General features: G+C 39.3%; 1 protein-coding gene across 26 annotated transcripts in view; it reads left to right on the top strand.

Moving 5' to 3' along the window:
• Positions 1-21,705, top strand: part of MCF2L (MCF.2 cell line derived transforming sequence like) — a 262,711-nt gene that overhangs the window by 189,199 nt on the left and 51,807 nt on the right. For 24 of the 26 annotated variants that reach the window (XM_043505613.1, XM_038367742.2, XM_043504747.1 and 21 more), the window contains one exon: positions 18,173-18,263. In XM_043505613.1, coding sequence (XP_043361548.1) covers positions 18,173-18,263 — 91 coding nt within the window. Of the gene's footprint in view, positions 1-17,451; positions 17,912-17,979; positions 18,073-18,172; positions 18,264-21,705 lie in introns of those variants that run through there. The other 2 variants (XM_043505523.1, XM_043505571.1) reach the window with 2 other exon arrangements.

Raw genomic sequence — 21,705 nt, forward strand, 5'->3', positions numbered from 1 at the left:
TAAGGAAAGAACAAGTTAAAAATTACTTGGACAAATTATGTCTTCAAGTCACCAGGGCCTGATGAAATGCATCCCAGAATACTCAAGGAGCTGACTGAGGAGATATCTGAGTCATTAGCGATTATCTTTGAGAAGTCATGGAAGACAGGAGAGATTCTGGAAGACTGGAAAAGGGCAAATACAGTGCCAATCTATAAAAAGAGAAACAAGGACAACCCAGGGAATTACAAACCAGTCATCTTAACTTCTGTATAATGGAGCAAATAATTAAGCAATCAGTTCGCAAACATCTATAAGATAATAAGGTGATAAGTAACAGTCAGCATGGATTTGTCAAAAACAAACTAGGTCAAACCTTGTGGATAGGTCGACTTGGTATATCTTGACTTTAGTAAAGCTTTTGATACTGTCTCACATGACCTTCTCATAAACAAAATAGGAAAATGCAACCTAGATGGAGCTACTATATGGTGGGTGCAAAACTGGTCAGAAAACTGTTCCCAGAGAGTAATTATCAATATTTCACAGTCATACTGGAAGGCCATAACGAGTGGGGTCCCACAGGGATCAGTTCTGGGTCCAGTTCTGTTCAATATCTTCATCAATGATTTAGACAGTGGCATACAGAGTACACTTATAAAGTTTGCGGATGATACCAAGCTGGGAGGGGCTGCAAGTGCTTTGGAGGATAGGATTAAAATTCAAAATGATCTGGACAAACTGGAAAAATGGTCAGAAGTAAATAGGATGAAATTCAAAAGGATAAATGCAAAGTACTCCATTTAGGAAGGAACAATCAGTTGCACACATACAAAATGGGAAATGACTGCCTAAGGAGGAGTACTGCGGAAAGGGATCTGGGGGTCATAGATCTAAATATGAGTCAACAGTGTAACGCTGTTGCAAAAAAAAAAAAAAAATCATTCTGGGATATATTAGTAGGAGTGCTGTAAGCAACTCATGAGAAGTAATTCTTCCACTCTACTCACCGCTGATTAGGCCTCATCTAGAGAATTGTGTCCAGTTTTGGGCACCATATTTCAGAAAGGATGAGGACAAATTGGAGAGAGTCGAGAGAAGAGCAACAAAAATGATTAAAGGTCTAGACAATATGACCTATGAGGGAAGATTGAAAAAACTGTGTTTGTTTAGTCTGGAAAAGAGAAGACTGAGAGGGGACATAAGTTTTCAAGTATGTAACAGGTTGTTACAAGGAGGAGGAAGAAAAATTTTTTTTAACCTCTGAGGATAGGACAAGAAGCAATGGGCTTAATTGCAGCAAGGGAGGTTTAGGTCAGACCAGGAGTCGGCAACCTTTGGCACGAAGCCCATCAGGGTAATCTGCTGGCGAGCCACAAGACATTTTGTTTACATTGACTGTCTTCAGGCATGGCCCTCTGCAGCTCCCAGTGGCCGCAGTTTGCCATTCCCTGCCAATGGCAGCTGCAGGAAGGCGCGGGCTGCAGGGATATGCTGGCCACCACTTCCCGCAACTCCCATTGGCCAGGAATGGTGAACCACAGCCACTGGGAGCTACGGGGGGGGGGTGCGCCTGCAGATGGTCAATGTAAACAAAATGTCTCGCGGTCCACCAGCGGATTACCCTGTTTGGCTGCATGCCAAAGGTTGCCAACCTCTGGGTTGGACATTAGGAAAAACTTCTTGTCAGGGTGGTTAAGCACTGGAATAAATTGCCTAGGGAGGTTGTGGAGTCTCCATAATTGGAGATTTTGAAGAGCAGGTTAGACAAACACCTGTCAGGGTTGGTCTAGATAATACTTAGTCCTGCCACGAGTGCAGGGGACTGGACTAGATGACCTCTCAAGGTCCATTCCAGTTCTATGATTCTACTGAAACTTGCATCTCGACAGCTCACTGACAGGGGAAATTATATGTGCATTACATGAAGTATGGACAACATTTGGCATTAGACCTTGGAGAACAGATTTGAAAGATTTCGTCATATATGTTGCATTGTGACTTACAAAAGCAGATACTTTGTCAAAGTCCACACTGTATTTTGAAATGGTATTAATTATCACTTGAGAAACTGTAATGTAGTTAACAGCATCCAAGTAAATGCAGTCGGCGAGCACTCTTGTTAATTTTCCTGTCTATACATCCTTGGCCTTGTCAAAAATTAAAATCAAACAGAACATGCAGTCCATAGTTGTCTTGCTCGTCAGTGGACTCATCAGAAATAATTGCAAAAGACTCACATGAGTTAGAGATTTCATCTCCTCAAAATGTGTAGCAAAAACCTTTAGAAGGTAGTCCTGTCATAGCTTATTTGCACTTGGTAAGCAACCAGTATTTTGTACATTCCGTTAATGAATTTGCACAGCTTTGGGTGATCAAGTTTTTCCAATGGTATATTAGCACTTGCAAATGCATCCAAAAGTTCCACTGTAGCTAATGACGGGTCTCAGAGCTCTCTGTCATCTTCTTAAAAAGAGAAAATTGTTTTTTGGTTTTATTACCACTTTTTTTCCCAGCAGTGCTGTGACCGGGTGCCTGGATGGGCCACATTGCAGATGCCATACTCAGGGCAGACTGCAAGAAATAAGGCAGACAGTCCCCAAACTGGTGGTTTTATTCTATAATTAGATTCACCAAGTCAGTAACCAGACAGCTTCTGCAGTACCACACTGGCTAACTAGAAGCCAAACACAGTCCCCTTTAGGCATTCCAGCCCTTGGCTCCCACCTAAACCAGATTCATAGATATTAAGGTCAGAAGGGACCATTCTGATCATCTAGTCTGACCACCTGCACAAGGCAGGCCACAGAATCTCGCCCACCTACTCCTGCGAAAAACCTCTCACCCATGTCTGAGCTATTCAAGTCCTCAAATCATGGTTTAAAGACTTCAAGGAGCAGAGAATCCTCCAGCAAGTAACCCGTGCCCCATGCTACAGAGGAAGGTGAAAAATCTCTAGGGCCTCTTCCAATCTACCCTGGAGGAAAATTCCTTCCCGACCCCAAATATGGCAATCAGCTAAACCCTGAGCAAATGGGCAAGATTCACTATATTAGACAACCAAGTCTAATACAGTGAGCGATTTACTGAAAACCTGATTCATCATATATAAGGTTCACCAATCCCAAAGGACTAGACGCTTGTGCCTAGGTCAATATGAATCTCAGATCTTACCCGAATATCACACTGTCAGCCAATCCTTAATAACTACAATAGAACCTCAGAGTTACAAAAACCTTGGGAATGGAGGTTATTCATAACTCTGAAATGTTTGTAAATCTGAACAAAATGTTATGGTTCTTTCAAAAGTTTACAACTGAACATTGACTTAATACAGCTTTGAAACTTTACTGTACAGAAGAAAAATGCTGCTTTCCCTTTATTTTTTTCGGAGTTTATGTTTAGCACAGTACTGTACTGTATTTGCTTTTTTTATATTTTGGTCTCTGCTGCTCCTTAATTGCGTAATTCCAGTTCCAGATGAGGTGTGTGATTGACGGGTTATTTCATAACTCTGAGGTTCTACTATAAATCTAAGATTTATTAATAAAAGGAAAAAGAAAAGAGTTATAAATGGTTGAGATCAATGGACATACAAATGTATGTAAAGTCCTTAGATCAGTTTCCTAGAAGAGATGGTGAGGCTGCTGCTTTGTAAAAGTTTTTCTGGAATCAATTCAAAGGGTTATAGTCCAATAGGTAGGTCATGTGTAGAATCTATTAGTTTTCCCATGAGAATTCCAGGGTAATCCAGGTATCTACCTGGAACCCTCGGTCGTATAGTTTAGACCTTTCCTGTTAAAGTTTAAGCAGGCCTGACATGAAAGGATCAGGCCCAAGGTTTGTCTTTTATAGCTCTTCTAGCAAGCTGACAAGCCTCCTTGCAGAAATAGTCACAGCAGGGCTTTCCCCAGAGGAAGAATAGGCCATGTAGGTAGTTTATGGACCATTTCTTTGACGATAATCTTCTATTTCCTATGCATATAGAGGTAAATTAGTTACATTTATTTACATAAGGTAATTAACCGGTCCTCCATTATAACAGAGATAGTTAAGCTGAAGACCATGTAGATGATATTATTAGTTTCGTGCAGTATCTCACATCTTTGATTTTAAGGTTAACTGGACATGGATACATATATAATGTAAGGCAATTAAGACACAAAAGGGAATTAGCATCTAAAAGCTAATTGGGTTACATTGGTAAAATTCTAACAAGATACAGGTAAACACAGACAAATACATGTAGCAACTATTTTTTGCCCTGGTATACACTACGTGGGGGGGAGTCGATGTAAGGTACGCCACTTCAGCTACGAGAATAGCGTAGCTGAAGTCGACGTACCTAGATCGACTTACTGCAGCGTCTTCATGGTGGTGAGTTGACTGCCACTGCTCCCCTGTTGACTCTGCTTGCGCCTCTTGCGGAGCTGGAGTTCCAGAGTCGATGGGAGAGCGCTCTGAGGTCGATTTATCGCATCTAGACTAGATGTGATAAATCGACCCCCAATATATCGATCATTACCCGCCGATCCGGTGGGTAGTGTAGACCTACCTTTGATTCTCATCAATACAAAGTGAATGAGTTGGGGATTACTAGCTTAATTGACGTTTCTTTGATACCCATACATAAGTGGATTGTCTTGATTACAGGTGCAATGCCTCTTAAGTTGTTGTGGGTCACATTCTGGTTGGCTGGTCTGCCAATGTCACAAATGCGCTATCTGCAGCCCTTCCCGCTTCAATGACTCTCCAAGTCTAAGTGGCGCTGAGCTGTTGGCTGCCCTGTGTGATCCTACAAAATAATTTGTCACCATTGACATATAGAAAATTTGGCTTCCAAATTCTTTCATGTGATTTGCTGCAGTAATGATAGTAGGGTTTTTTTTATTTACTTTGGACACTCATTTTACAATAATTTCACTTGTCTCATGGTAGGCTACCAATTGAGATCACTATACTAGAAAACCGCCCCAGATGCCCATATCTACCAATCAGTGAGTTGAATCCTAGTATTGTTTGCTGCCTTAAAGTATCAGTCAATAAATCCTGACAAGTTTATGACCTTTCTTTTTTTTATGTTGAAACAAGATGATAATTGTAGCTGTAACGGTACATATAACTGCACTGGATTTTACTATAGGGTAAAAGTACACAAAAGACCAGATTTCATGGGGGACACCAGATTTCAGTTTGCGATGCGTTTTTCACGGCCATGAATTTGGTAGGGTCCTATTCATAAGGCATAGTTTGTACAAAGGTTATTAAAATAGTGTGTAAGGTGTGAATACAGGGGTGCTTAGTGTCAAAGTATTATTCCCATTTTATAGATGGGGAAGCAGGCAGAAAGGTGAGATGACCTGCCTGTTACCAGAAACAGCAAACCAGGGGCAGATAAAGATTAGACTTTAGCAAGACATGAATCCTATATTGCACTTGTCCCTCCACATCACATTCTCTTCTTTTGATGGCTTTCTAGCCTCCAACCAGAGCAGGTACGACTGAGCAAGACCTGGATATGCCAGTTCCCATAATTTTGTGCAGCATCATCCTTGAACGTATCAAGAAACAAACAGTCCTTCTACTTAGAGAAGAACAAGTAGGTTTTAGACCACTGAGCTCATGTGCAGACCATATTATTGTTCGCAGACATATTATAGAACAAAGTGAGGAGAGGTAAGCACCTCTTGTGATAGATTAACTCTTCTGTCTACATGAACATATTGCTGAATGGATGCAAGGTATAGTTATTAAATAAAAATCTATTTTATTTTCTCCTAAAACAGATTATTATTTATCAGTCATTTTTCAGGCAAAATTTGACTTGTATGTGCAGCATGTGCCAGAACCTAAAATTAAAATAGAGTTGGTTGTCCTCGTACCTTGCTTCAAGATAACAAACACCCAGAATAGAGATCTGAGAATACTGAAAGTCTCTTGAAATTGTAATTTAGGAATCCTTCATTTGGCAGCTGGTAGTGAGAGCAGGCCTCCAAAAGTTAATGTTCAAGGTTATTTAAATCACTTAATGTGAAATTAGATCTAAAACTAGACATTGCTATCAAAAGGATTTTCCATGTCTCTGTATTAGCATCCTTCAAGCTTCCTTGTGAAAGAGTTTTTCTCAAATTCGGGATCATAATATTTTAAAAATACCCTATTGTTCTGTTTTCAGGCTTCTCACATTCTCCATACATTTGCCATATTCAATATGAAATTATGATGGATTATATACAGTTAAATTTGGGATGATTCGCCAAAAGATTCAATTTCTGTTCAAAGATCTGGATGATGCTATACACTTTTTGGATTGTAGAGTTTGAGGTGACAGGTCACCAACATGAATCAGATTTGAAATGTGAGGATATAGTTTGCTTAAGAAGACAGATATGCACATAGCTCTGTGGACCTGCTAGATATTTAAAGAATTTATCTGGATCTTTTAATTTTATGCTGCAGTGACTTATTTATTATTAGAAACAATTTTGCCCTCAGATGCGTGACCTGAGAGTCTCATATACGCATCCATGGAAAGAATTTGGCCCCAAGTTATTTTCTGTCTAACCAGTTAAGTGTCATGATGATATCATATAGTTGTATTTATATTTATCATTGGGGAAATGGCTTAATTATATTTGCTTTCTACCTATATTATTTCTTTGCCACAAATATTCTGAGATGTATACCAACCTAAAATTCTTGTGTGCCATAAAAACAGTAATACTGGGGTGGGAGGAGGAATTAAAAAGAGAGGTAAATGTTTAAAATGGGTTCAGTAGTATGTCAACATTAGAGTTTTGGAGGCCAGCAGCAAAATTAGCTGTCCAAAAGGATGGATAACTTTCTGCTTTTGTTCTGAGGGTTAAGATAATGTACCACCCTTAATATATACCCCCCCCAAAAGGAGTGCTAGAAAATATAAAAGTCTATATTGATAGAAAATGTCCAGAGGCTGAAGATGCTAGCCAAAGAAGTGATCTTATAACCTTGTACAAGACAATCAAACAGCTCACGGGAAACTTTAGCTGTACTAGAGGCCCTGTTAAGGATGCAAATGGAAAGACTCTTAGTACAGAAGAATAGCAAAGGAAAAGATGAGCAGAACATTTTCTGGCTATTTTAAATAGACTAAGCCCAAGCAAACTATTAGAAATATGTGATGAAGACCTACCGCTCTAGACCTTGATACGGATTTGGGAGATATTACAATGGAAGACGTTAGAAAAGCCATCAGTAAGCTCAAAAATGGGGAAGCTGCTAGAGAGGATAACATTACTGCAGAGATGCTCAAAGCAAGTGATGAAACAGCCCCCCGTCTCTTTGGGTAGAATATGGAATGAAGAAAAGAACCCAACCCAGTGGAAGAGAGGCCTTATAGTAAAATTGCCAAAGAAGGGTGACGTTACCACCTGCAGTCACTGGAAATGAATCACATTACTGTTAATCCTTCTTAGAGAAGAACAAGTAGGTTTTAGACTAGTGAGCTCATGTTCAGACCATATTATTGTTCTCAGATATATTATAGAACAAAGTGAGGAGTGGTAAGCACCTCTTGTGATAAATTTTATAAATTTCCATAAGGCTTGTGACAGTATACACAGAGACAGTCTTTGGAAAATTAAGGCATTCTATGGAATACCAGCAACAATAATTAGAATAAACAAGAATCTATATGATGATGCCAAATGTGCAGTCAGAGATGGTGACCATATTAACCAATGGTTTGCAGTAACATCTGCAGTATGGCAAGGGTGTATTATGTCCCCATTATTGTTTGCACAGGTCATTGACTATTCTTGAGGAAAGTAATCATAGAAAGCAACCAAGAAATTGTATGGACAAATGATAAAACAGAATTGAATGACCTCCTTTTTGCTGATGGCATTGTCCTGCTTAGTTCAACACATCACTTAATGGAAGAAAAGTCCCACCTTCTGGCTGATACAGCAGAACAAGTTGGTGTGTTCATCAACAACAGAAAGACAAGATATATGGCTATCAAAGATTTGGAAAAGTAGTATGATTGGCACCTCCGTATGACACAAAATTACGGATTTTTAACATCAGCATTAACTTCCCTCCTTTACAGAGCAAAGTCATGGAAATCTATTAACGAATCTTGATAAGAAGATAAACTCATTTCAAAGTAAATGCCTGTGGAAGATCTTCACAGTCCATTAGAACTTTTAGAACATTAGAACAAAGTTTATTTTAACATCAGACATTCTGAGTAGACCAAACCAATCTAAAGCATCAAATATGATAAGACAACAGACATATTTAGGACATGGTTTAAGAATGCCACCAATTTGAGTTCCATGGCAAGTGAAAAGGTGGACGCTACCTAGAAAGAGAAGCTACAGTTTCTAGAGAAATATTATGCAGAACAATAGGCAAAGAAGCCAAATCCATCAATATGGTACTTGGAAGCCTGAGAAAACCAGCACAAGACTGAAATGTATGGAAGAAACTAGTGGATGTCCTATGCACCTGAGTGTGTGGGAGGATAAAGAAAAAAGATAATTGAAGGGAGCCACTTCATCAAAAGATTGCAAGGCCAGTCCTACACTTTCTCCTGCTCAGTGGTAAATGACAGAGAGAGAATACTGTATTTTGCTTTTAAATAATGTCATCATTTAGGTATTAAAAATTGAGCTGGGATTTCTTTTGTATACTTCTGACATAAAGAAATTTTAATGTAGTTATCGAAACTGTTATAATATTTTGTCTCACAGCCTATTCCGTACGAAAACTGCTTAAAAACGTTCAATTAATACAGTTTTTACAAGGTAAAGCATCTAAAATATGTGTACAGCATTACAAAGTTCAGTGCTCAATTTAGACTTCATGTTTTAAAACATGCATAACATATCATCTTAGTAACTATTGACTCTAGAAAGTTTATGCCTTACCCAGGTGAAAGACCAAACAACATACATCTTCACCGAATAACATTGCTTCTTAGTGCTTATTATTTCTAAAGTGAACCTAACTAGATGGTTTCCACGGTGAAGCCAGAACTAATATTATGAGTTATAGAACTATTTCCAAAGTCTAAGTCCTGAAGCATTCAAAGTAGAGCTTTATGGAAAATGGAGAATTATTCCATCATTTACAGAAGAAGGTGCAAGACAATTTCACTCTCTTTTGAAGCAATAATTTCTCAAGTTAACTGCCCTTGACCTTTGCTTGTTTTAGATGATTAGCAATCCTCCTTCATTGGACCAAAACATAAAAAACTCCCAGCAGAATGGGGAGGTAAAGAGCTAGATATAAGACATCTTATGGAGTTCATGTCAGGAAATTTTTTAGGCATTCAAATACCACGGTGGTAGATGCAGTATAAGAACCTAAACAGATTTTTAAAAGCCAATTCTGAAGTGGTGGTAATCCTTTGATGGAGAACAAATTAATGGTGACCTCTTCAGATACAGAGTAGCAGCCGTGTTAGTCTGTATTCGCAAAAAGAAAAGGAGTACTTGTGGCACCTTAGAGACTAACAAATTTATTAGAGCATAAGCTTTCGTGAGCTACAGCTCACTTCATCGGATGCATCCGATGAAGTGAGCTGTAGCTCACGAAAGCTTATGCTCTAATAAATTTGTTAGTCTCTAAGGTGCCACAAGTACTCCTTTTCTTTCTTCAGATACAGTTGTTCAGTGTCTAGCTAGTGGTCTTGATCTTGCAATTTGGGTTGTATAGTGTATTACCTTAAGCTATGAATTTCTTCTAATATTTTTAGTATGCTACATAGCACCCAAATATTTTCAAGTAAGTTACATAATACCCTAATGTTTTGCATCTGACCTATTTTCTTTAAGCTGGAGTTGCTGTAGAGGAGAGTTCTATTTTACCTAATTTATACCATAGTCATCTCCATGTTTTCAAGTGCTTTACAAAGCTTACATAGAGTGGATGAGTAGAATGTTGCTTCTCTTCTAGTTATTACTAGGACATATTAAAGGATTTATTTTAGTGTTGTGGAGCAGCTGTGACACAAATATGGGGTTTGTTTTGTCCTGGAAGTAGCCATTCTCAGCAGATGTAAAAGGAGAGTTCTAAAGTCACAAGCTGACTGGTGAGAGAAGGTTTTGTCCACTGCTCCCAAGAGTCTCACACTTGTAGCTAATGCTTCCATTGTCTGAGGAATGCAGACATTTTAGCAGATCTTTGAGGTAGCTCAGGTCCTGCCCATTGAAACTTTTAAAGATCAGGACTCTTCATTCCCCCTGGAAACAAATCTTGCCAGTTGTTTTCTGGTTTCTAAACACCTTAAACAAGGTAACTGAGAGTGATGATGATGGTTCCCATTCCTAGTCTTCTAATAAGAAGCAAATGAAGAATCATCTCTAACTTCAGATGGCCACATCTGCTGGAAACGCCTTTTACCATCAAAGGTGCCAGGAGACTCTGGTGTCTCTTGACACATGAAGATCTGCCTTAGCAATCTGTTTATCCATTACCTCCAGGCTTGACCTCTGCAGTGCATTCTGTCTGGGAATGAAATCAGGGGTCCTGAGAGAGCTCCAGCTGGCTCAGAATACAACTCCTCACCTGCTTAGGAACACAGATTGCTGAAAACATGTCACCCTGGTGCTCTGGTCACAGTGCTGGTTCCTCACTGAAAACTGCTATTATTTATTATTTGTATAACTGTTGCTCCTAGGCACCTATTCAATGACTAGGACCCCATTGTGCTAAGTGCTGGTGAAACAGAACAAAAGGATGGTCCTTGCTCACTTAACTCTTACTGCCAAAATATTTGTTCAGCTGTTGAAAGTTTAAATACCTAGCCCATTAGTATAACCAGGCAGAGACTGTAAGGGCAGGGAACAACTGACATGCATTGTCAATTAACTTCCATTTGTTTTTAATAAAAAAAAAATAAGCAACTTGTTAATACTGAAATACACTTTATTAAATCCACATCATTTAGTTAGTTATTTAGGTCAAAAATGATGTAATCCTGTCCTCTGTTTGAAATATCTGATCTCTGCTTTAGTGAGTTACTGTAGCAAGGCAATCTGTGTTGTCAGTGTGGAGAGCAATATATGTAAGCAGTATTCATGCAACAGTATAAAAGCAGCAGAGACTTTTGACATCTTATATATGTACCAGTTATTACCACCCATACCTTGGAGAAATGTAAGGATCTTTCAAATGATGAATACATAATTGCTTCCCCACGCCATATGGGAAAGTTGCTTTCTGAAACAGCATGTGCTATAAGCTCTCCCACCCTTTCCCCTGGTACATGAGATCATAAATCTTACAACAGAAGACAAAGGCCATAGCATAAAACAGAATGTTCATTGAATGAAAACTTCATCCGTTGCTCTACACTGTCTGAGATATGTGCTTGCAGGGAAGGGAGTAAGGGGTTGTTTCAGTACCCCTCAGCCATCTGGCACTGCATTATGGGATACTGGCCTTGGAAAGGTGAGACCCAGCCTACGGTATATTTTTTTTGTCCCTTTTACTTTCTTCTCCCTCTCTTCACTCTTCCACCCTTTCCTGCCTGTAGTCTGGGAGCACTACTAAGATAGCTGATTCAGTGCCTTTTTAGCTACTCTTTTTTTTTTTCTTAGTCCTGTTCTATTTTGTCTGCTTATAATTATGCAGAGTATAGAGAATGATGCTAACCTGTGTTGTATTTTTATTTATTTTGGGAGATGGAGGCAACAAATTATCTGCTCAGTGATTTTTTTTTTTTGAGTTTTACACATTTATAAATTGCCTTTCAGAATACAAATAAAGTACATAAAAGAAACATGTATAAACAAATATCAGGTTATATATGTATTCATTGAAAACAGGGTCTGACCCGCTCTATTATTAAGGTTGCCCATAACTTCCTATTCTAATACCGGTGTCCAGTAGCTTATAATTTTCACACATGTTAGTTGTTTTGGCTGAAATTTTCCATGCATGCTGTCCATTCTGTTTGGAAAATTTCAACCTAAATGGTTCTGCAGTTTGAGACCTAGATTAGGGGAAAATCAGTTGTTCGATCAACCTTTTATTTGAAAACTTTAGCACCCCCAAGGTTTGGAGCAGTGACTTGGAATTTGGCAGATGGGTGGCCTTTGCCATCCCTGTGAAAATCCACTCAGATTAGGCCACATTATTAGCTTTAAAAAATTGCAGTTCATAGATGCTCATCGTAGATTTGCTACAGCTTCTCAGCCAATAACTCTGAATATTCTCTGCACTGAGCATTCTCCAGGCTAGGGCTGATTAATTTGTAGGTCTGGTCTGCTACGGGCTGGGGCCAGCCACCAGAAATGAGAGGAAGACTGTTTCTCCTATGCTGTCAGTGCCTCTCCAGCTTCCTCCTCCAGCCAGTGAGGAGGAAGTTGCCCGATTCAAATGCATAAGGAACAAGATCCAAATGGGGGGACAGGAGTAGAAGATTGGGACACAGAGTTGTGTGGGGAGACTGGGACTGGAGACTGACAGGTGGGGGGGGAGAGGAATTAGGATGAAGGGAGCCTGGGGTTAGCTGGCCAACAAGACTGGAAGCCAAAGGGGGTGGGGACTGGCTGGGGAAGAAGATGGGACTGCCTAGGGGAAGAGAATGGGACTGGGATGAGGGGGGAAGAGACAGGACTGGTACAAGGACAAGTTGGTGGGGACAGGATAGAAGGGATCAAGTTGGGGTGCGGGGAACAGGCAGAAGTCTTTGCCCACTGGAACACCCTCCTCGCCTGAGCCTGGAATGGAACCCAACATTCCAGTGTCTCGCCATTCCTTTGAGGTTAGCAAATGTAGGCAGGTCATGAAGAAATTAATAATTCTGTATTCAGAGCAGGGATTGAATAGTATGCAGCAAATAAGTCCACACATTGAGCAATGAGAAGAAAACAACATATTGAATAGCCACTCTTTAGTTGATCACCATCTACCCTGTGCACTGAATGAGGCAGGGATGTTGTGGAAAAAATAGTATATGTTCATGTAATTAGACTGTAGCATAATGCATATGTATAGGGAGGTGAATAGGAAAAGGAGTATAGGAAAAGACAGTGCTGCAGAGATTGCTAACCCCTCTCTCCACAATTTGCTGAGTCTCTCTCTCTCTCTCCAGATGGGTATTTAAGGGAACAATTAAAATCTTAAGAGCAGATCTGGACGTAATAGGGCCTTAACAGTATGTTCCCAATATTACTTGGTAATGAGACTTGAATTTTGACAGCAGTTCTCCCTTAACTTTCACCTTTCTTTTTTTTTTGCACTCTAGCTAACCATACAGCACTAACTTTGTTATCCAGATAGGCATTGTGTGGTTGCTCAAGTATTTTTTCCTGAGGTTTGCCATTTACTTCATTATTATTTTTTATTAATTATATGTATTACTGTAGTGCCTAGGACCCCTGGGTCACAGACCAGGACTCCTTTGTATTAGGTGCTGTGCAAACCCAGAACAAAACAATGGTCCCTGTCCCAAGAATTAAATCACTGGAGCAGCATACAAAACCATATAGAGAGGCAAGGATAGCAGCAAAAAGAAAAAGAATACTTGTGGCACCTTAGAGACTAACAAAATAAATGTTAGTCTCTAAGGTGCCACAAATCCTCCTTTTCTTTTTGCAGATACAGACTAACACGGCTGCTACTCTGAAAAGGATAGCAGCAAAGTACTTTAGATTTGTTGTTAACAAGTACTTTATAGATAAATTGCATCAAAAAACGATGTTAAGAGAATGTTAAAGTTGCAAAGCTAAGTGCTCAAAATTAAGAAACCCCTGAATTAAAGTTCCCTTTGCAGCAACAACTGGTCCAGTGCATATTTTGCCAAGAACTTATGTAAATATTTTCTGGACAGCCAAGGAATGTTGGAAATAGAGAATCCTGTGTTCCGACTTTGACAGTGGAAAGGTGTAGACAACAGAGCCAAGCACATAGATTTGTCTATTCATTCTGAAAGGCATATTGGCTAAGAATACTTGGGTGTTCTATGTTACAGACCTGCTTTCTATTATCAGCTCTGCAAGATGTGGCTGTGTGCAACTTTTCCACTACCCTATCTGAGAAATGGGGGAAAGATATTTGCCTTCTTCCTGAGATAGGGTTATGAGGACTTGCTCAATCATAAGAGCTGTGAAATGCACAGAAGTATTAACACATGTCCATGGAAGAGCTGGAGCTAGAACTCCTCCTGGCTCCCCGCCTACCTCATCTTCCCCTATGCCTCAAGATGGGGCTATGCTGGCATCATGTCAGATGCTCTAGTTCTGTGCCTATGATGCAGGAAGCTATGCAGAGCCTGGGAGCATGCTAAGTGAAGATGGCACATGGGAAGCTCTGTGTGGGACTTGGCACCATGCTTAATGCAGATGGAATGTTCAGAAATTTTAGAAGCAAGTTTCTGATAAACTCTACTGAACCTGTGGAAATGGCAATTTTCAGAGGTTTAAAACTTTTGTCAAATCTGAATGATTTTTCCTGGGGACAGCAAAGGGGACACGTCACTCCAGGAACATCCCCATTCCAAATTACAAGTCTCTGGAGGTACCCAAGCTATTCAAAGAATCAATAAAAAGACATTTTAACATGGTCAAAAACTACTTATTTTCCTCTAATAGTGTTCTCTATACCCCCTCCCCCCCTTTTTTTCCCCCCTGAAACATTTCAAATAAATTTCAACATGAGGAAGGGAGCCAAGCATGGAAAATTTCAGCCCGAATGCTTCGTATGGCAAAATTACAATAAACTGAAACAGGGAATTCTGAGTGGACGATATTATACAACCTGTTATACTACCAGTTTCACCTATAATAAAATCCATGTGGTAGTAGTATTTATTTATTTATTTTATTTGTATTGCTGTCGTGCCTAGCAGCCCTAGTCCTGGATCAGGACTCCACTGCACAAACATAGAACAAAAAAACTGTCCCTGGCCCAAAGTGTTTATAATCTAAGTATAAGACAAATGACAACATATGGAGCACTACAACGAAACAGTATTGGTCAGTATGAGGGGTTGTGGTCTTAGCACACCAGTGGTCCAACCACTGTCAAGTTTCTTGGTAGGCATCACAGCAAAGGAGAGTTTGAAGGCAGATTTTGAAGGAAGATAATCAGATGGCTTTGGAGTTGTTTACGGGGAGCTCCTCCCAAGCTTGAGAGGAAGCGCACAGGTTTCTGCTTGTTTGAAAACTTAACAAGTAGGTGATGGAGGCTGGCATGATTGGCCGATAGGAGGCAGAAATTGACTTCCTGATAGTGAGTGAGAGATGCTAGGCTGGGTAGGAACGGGTCCTGTAGTCATGTGGTAATGCGTAGAGCTAGATGAAAACTTGTAGTATCATGTACTTTTGACCATCTTATCTGCCCTCTGCCTGTTGATCCATCTTTCACTGGACTTAGTCTAACTTCCAAACCTCTGAGCCATTTCAAACAGCTGCCATTTTTAAAATAAAATTGCTTAAGAAATGTATTTTTCCAGACTGTGCAATTTCTTCCTCAAAATCACACTAGTAGTATTGAGTCTTGGACCAGTGGCATGTGTAAGGTCTGATATCTTGAAAATCTTCAGAGCCATTAGGATGAACATGGTTATGATTATTAGTAGTATTTCCAATTATTGTTTGTTTTGTTTTAGTGCCCACATATGCTTTCCAAGAAAAAATGGTAAATTTTACACAGCCCTAGCTACTATAGTAATAGACAGTTAATGAAAATTCTCTTATAGTTCAAGTATTAAACCCTGCTACAGTGTTTTGTATCTGAAAGTCTGCAGCTGAAAGTTCAGCAAAAATAGATGCCCTGCATGGTGTATTGTGGGTAGAATTTTAAGACAAGAAGTTTGATTTCAATAGAAATGTTATTGCTTTGAAAGGCAGGTAAAGTGGGTTTCCTCCAAAATAGAAAAAGAAACAAACTCCAATTGTTACAATACAAAATTGTAAACTGATAGTGATTTGGAGCCATACTGTTGAGATGTCAAATCTGAAAGCTATGTATGAAGGTCCCTGGCTCCATGCAGGCACATGGATTTGCCTGTGCAGAACAGCTTGCAGGATCAGGGCCTTAGAATGGAGGTTCCTTAACTCTGAGCTACTGGCATGTGTTGTGGAGATGACTCCCTTGATCTGCAGCAATGGAGTGCATCCTGTCGTTGGAACGCTCAGGGATCAGTGTGCGAGTTAGCCATGTGTGGGGTCTAGTGAACCACATGGCCTCAGGTATTAACATTTTCTTATCCATTTAATAATTAAATGATTTAACAATTCGAATCTGACCTAATTGGATATCAGCATTCCCTAGGTGGAGCATATAGGTTAAAAAAGTAAGAAGACTGATCAAAAATATAAAGACATTGTAAAGCATCATGAATCCCAAAATAAGCTATAGCTCACTATTTGAATATTTTCATATTTTGCATGTGTTCATGTACTGGTAAATTTACAGGGCTAGAATCTACCCCAGATGGAGTGGATTGGTCAAGCTTATGAGTTAAATGCTCAAAAGCTGTATGTATCAATGATACAGACGCTCCCCGGGTTACGCAAGACCTGAATTATGCAAATTTGCACTTACAGAAAAAGTTCCATAAGCCAGAAATAGGATTTTCGAGTTGTGGAAATCTTTCCGTAACGTACAGGTATACGTTTCCAACTTGCACAAAATTTGAGTTACGCAAGACTTTCTAAAATGGAACAATTGCGTAAGTCGGGGGGTGTCTGTACAGTTATCCTAAACCAGAGGTGTCAGTTAAAGGCTGCATGTCTTGGTTCTGAGAAGCTCAGGGTCAGCTGAAGCCTTTCTGTGGTAAAAGAAAATAAATGTTCTGTTGATACATATGTTGTGTAGATTTTTTTTTTTATTGTCTCTTTCCTTTCTCATTATTTTTGGAAGCCTGGTTCCACTTTTTTGTTCCTATAAATATTTAGCCCATACTTTTGACCAGCTTGCAGTGAGGAAAAAAAGGAGGGGGGTACTAAGACCTATAATAGTAAATTTTAATTCAGGAGACCACAGTTGGATGCCTGAAATTTTCATGCACCATAACACACAATAGTTATCTCTATTGAATGTAGCGAACAATATGCAACTCATTTATGATAAACCATCAGTGCTAAATAAGCAAGAAACATTTCCATATCATTTTACAAACCTAGAATAAAAAAGCACCATCATTACAATGACAATAAACAAACCATGATCATATGTAATATTTACAAGCACAGCATACAGAGCTCCCTACGAATTATAAAGTTCTGCATCAATTTATTTGTTTTTTTAAATTAATGATTGCTGTGTTCAGCTACAGTATATATTCTAGCATATACAAGTTGCCAAATATACCAAAAAATTAGCAATTTAAGTCAGTCTATCATGTACTTGCCTGTCATTTTCATTTCTGTTGTGATTGGCTGGCAGTCAAGTGCTGGCTTTACACAATTAGTTTTGATAGGAAATTACAAAAAACGGAGCAGATCTCTTTATTTGTACTCCGTGACTGTAGCACACGAAGCTGAACAGAGCAGAAAAACAAAGCTTATCTTTACACAAGGATTCAAGTGTGATCTTTCTCACAGATGTTTCCATTTCAAAGAAGTGCATCTTATCTTACCTTTCTAGTGTATAACTTTGAACTCTTAGATGCCTTAGGGATTTTTTGTCTTGGTGAATATAACAATTGCCCTAAGAGAAGATTTCTAACATGGACGACGATGAGAATTTCAGATGGAAGGACTAATGTAATGCATGGATAATAAAAGCTTGAGTTTTTGAAGGGATTAAGATGTGAGTAAAATAAGAAGCCAGTCCAAAAAAGGAATAAGAAAACGGATGCAAAAGGAAAATGATTTTGTGTTTATCCAGGAATAGTGATACTGAAAATTATATGAAAGTTGGATTATACTGGCATCAAAAATCCTGAATAATCAAAGGGATTTATATTCCACTGAAATAATAATTGTTCAGGGTATGTGAAACCTTGCCTCCTGTGGATAAGCACAGTTTACGGCTTAACGGACTGACAAGCTGCATAGAATTCTTTTGGGAGTGCTGCATACTCCTAATGGTATATCAGAGATATTCATGTGTATATTTTATATAAATAACTTGAGGCTCAGCACAAGAAAGGTTAACCTACTGTTTTTTTAACTGTGAAAAATTACTAGAGAATATCAGACAGTTTCATCTGTATGTTTAACTATAGGTTATTTTGTTCCCCCAAACTTAGTTTACAAGATGCTGGAATTGGATTTATCCTTGTCATAGATCGAAGGCAAGACAAATGGACCTCTGTGAAAGCCTCCATACTGCGAATAGCGGTGAGTTTTTTTTTTTTTCAGTTAAGGCCTTTATGGTAGTCCTTCCAGGTTGAACCTATCTCATATATAAAATGCAGTAAACATTTTTTCTTTTATCAAAGTATTACAATATAATTTTTTGTTAGAGATATATTCTAACTGTTCTTACTTCTGTTTCTGATTTAACCCATCAAGACCCAGTGGTATTGCATACAGTATGCTTGTAATGTAGTGTGCAAAGTAGCTTCACCCCTACCTAGGTTCAAATGGAAAATAGCTTTTGCATTAGTAACCCAAAGCTAATAGAGCTGAGCCATGATCATTTCACTGATCAAGCAAGCTTTGCTATTTTTGTGAGGAGGAGGATTTTTTTTAAAATGCCAGTTTTGGTTTAAATTGAAACCATCTCAGTATTTGTTTAAATATATTAAACTCCATTTACAAAATACATTTATAGGAGAAGTTCTGTGGTTTAATATTTCAAAAGGTAGATGCTATGTACATTTAAAATCTGCTAATTCTGGTAATAGTTTTTAAACAGGTTTCAAAGGAAACTCAATAGCGGGTGTTTTAGGTTGTTTCAGCGTGCATTTCATAAGTTTAAAAAAAAATTACCAGAGCTTAACTAACATACCATTCAGTTATTATTTTTTAAAAATTAAATATAAACAGAATTGTTAAACAATGCAAGTTATTTTATTACATAAGCTGCAAAAGAGAGGCATGTCTAATAATAAAAAATGAATATTCACTTGTATACTGATCGGGTACTAATCATAACCCTTTCTTATATTTTTTGCCTCTTTCAATCCTGTCATGCTGGCATTAATTACCAGTATTTCAGAATGTTTACCAGTAAATGCAAAAGCATAGAGCTGTAACCAGTTTCTATGTAAAGGGTTCTCCTCGTGAGAGGTAAAAGCAAGTCAGAATCAAAGCTGCAAATTATTTGTCATCTTAGCATTGCTTCCATGTTCTTGTGGCACTGCCACAAGGCTTCTTGTCCTTTGCAGCTTTGCAATTTGTTTAAATGGGCTTGACAATATGATATCCCCATAATAGGACTTAGAATTTTCTGGATGTTAAAATATGTTTAATAAATTATCAAAAAATGCTGCAAAAATGAGTCATGATAGTACTTCATGAAAGTTTGAGATCCAGCATTGAGAAGATTCCAGTACTGAGACCTGAAAAGAGTTGAGATTGGAGTGGTTGGCGGTGATTAAAGAAATGGGATTCACTCACAAAAATCCAGCTTTTCTGCTTGATGTTATAAAATCACATTTGGTTGTAAAATTGCCTTTGATGTTGGTTTTTTTTAGCAGCCATGATAAAGTTTAGAGCTTACACTAAGCTCTAATGTGGTGCTTTTAAGCACCAAGTACATATACAGTGCTCCATGTGTTGAAGAAATGGGAGATTTTTGTCTTTCACAGAACATAGAACCTGCATACCTACTCACTATGATACATATGAGACCTGTGATTGCAATGGTCGCTGGAGTCTTTGCTTGAAGAAGGAAGTTAAGTTTTAAAGGCAGAACCTGGCAAATATGCATAGGCTGTTGCAATGGAATCATAAATGTTTCCTTCTCTCGTTCTGTATTGTTCTGTTTGCTATTTTAAAAAATAATTTTCAAAAATCAGTGATTCCTTAGTTGAAGTTGCACAAGTGCTCAGCTTTGGCCTAATGCTGCTTCCATTGATGTCCATGACAAAACTCCCATTTGTCTTCAGTGCTGAGCCCTTTTGAAAATTCCACTCTACCATCCCAAATAAAAATGTCATGGCTAGATAGCGATGACATTGTGACTAGACTGGATGTGTATCATGGGAGACATTTATGAAAGTTTTAGCAACTGCTAACTAGAAATTCACTTTGCTAACAAGAAATGCACTCACTTATATTTGTTTGTTGGGAAAGCTCCTGTACCCAAGTTTTGTCTGCGGCCCATAGATTCATTTAATCATGAAACAAAAGTAACTTAATGACCCATTGAAATTTTGTTTCAGGTGCAGAGACTCTGCATTAGCAGTGGCAAACAAAGAGCTAATGCCCTTATAACAGGGCAAACTCCCCACTGGGGTGTCCTTTCATGGCTGCGTATGGGGATTAGTTCTGCCCCATGGGATGCCCCCTTCCTTCTCTTAGCTCATGATGTAGCCCCTCATGCTCTCTAGAAGTTGCAGTGTTTCCTCTTCATGGCTCTGACCAGGCCACTATACAGGTTTCCCCTTCCAGGGTAACAAAGTCTTGCCAGACCAGCTGTCCAGTGCTATTCCAGATAGTCTTCTGATTCAAGACTGTGCCACTTTCCTAGTGGCTAGTAGGAGAACTTGAGTCCACTTGCTACTCTGGGTTCCAACCCAGGGACCCTACTATAAGTAGCCAAGGGTCTACACCCTCTCAACTTTTGCTGCCATTTCCCTGGGCCTCTTCCAACTCTGCCCTCCACAGGCTTTTCTTCTATACCACCCCTCTAAGCAAACCCTCCCCTCAACATCGGGCTGCCAAGGCATCTGGTCCGCGTCTGGGTTTCCTCCTTTTCTCTCCCTAGGCCCAGAGAGTGACTGCAGACCTCCCTGCTACAGCCCCCTGCTGCTCTCACTTCCTGGCTTTATACAAGCCCTCTCCTGCTTCTGTCCAAATGGCCTCCATCTCCAATTAGGGCTTGTCAGTCAAGCCTAAATCTCTCCCCGGGTGAAGCCTACCGGGTTAATCAGCAACTCTGAGCCACCTTAACCCCTTCTGGGTAGTGTGGGGTGAACATCCCCATCGCGGCCCTGTTTAACTATACTGCTTTCACAACCTGAGCAGGTGGATAGGGTTGTGCAAACAAGGCAAGACTTCTGTCTGAGGATTCAATGAGGAGCAAAATATTTCAGCTGTGGAGTTTTATGTAACACCCCTTGATGGTCAGTGTTGAGAGAAGAGATTATCAATGAATCTTAGAAGAGAGAGGCACTCACACCAGAGCTGAAAAGTGGATCTTTCTTTTCCTATCATATTTTAGGGTTTTATACTGCCATCCATAAGCAGCGTATCTGAGGTGTCTCCCTCCAAAAGTCTATTAGCAGTGGTGAAGTCCCTGATGGACTTTTCAGTGCCTCTGGCTCTCTTTCAGTTTATAAGAATATAACTTGGGGTGGGATTTTTTTAATTTTTGTTGTTTAATGGGTTGGAGGGAGTGACTGATGATGTGTGTGCCCTCTGTTTATGATAGAAAAGCTTTATCAAACAGTAAAGCTTTGCAGCATTTCCTAAAGGTGACCAGACTCTTGATTCATCTAATCTGCTCTGGAAGCTTGTTCTATGGCTGGTTCCTCTTGACTAAGAATGCTTTGTCCCCACTTCTTGTGCCCTTCATAGCATGGTTTGTGAGCTGCATTGTCCTGTAGGAGTGCAGCTCCGTTAGTGGTTCATGGCTCAGTCTGTCATGTAACTGGGGCTTGATCTATTAATT

The sequence above is a fragment of the Dermochelys coriacea genome, chromosome 1, assembly GCF_009764565.3.
Source record: "Dermochelys coriacea isolate rDerCor1 chromosome 1, rDerCor1.pri.v4, whole genome shotgun sequence".
Lineage (NCBI taxonomy): Eukaryota > Metazoa > Chordata > Testudines > Dermochelyidae > Dermochelys > Dermochelys coriacea.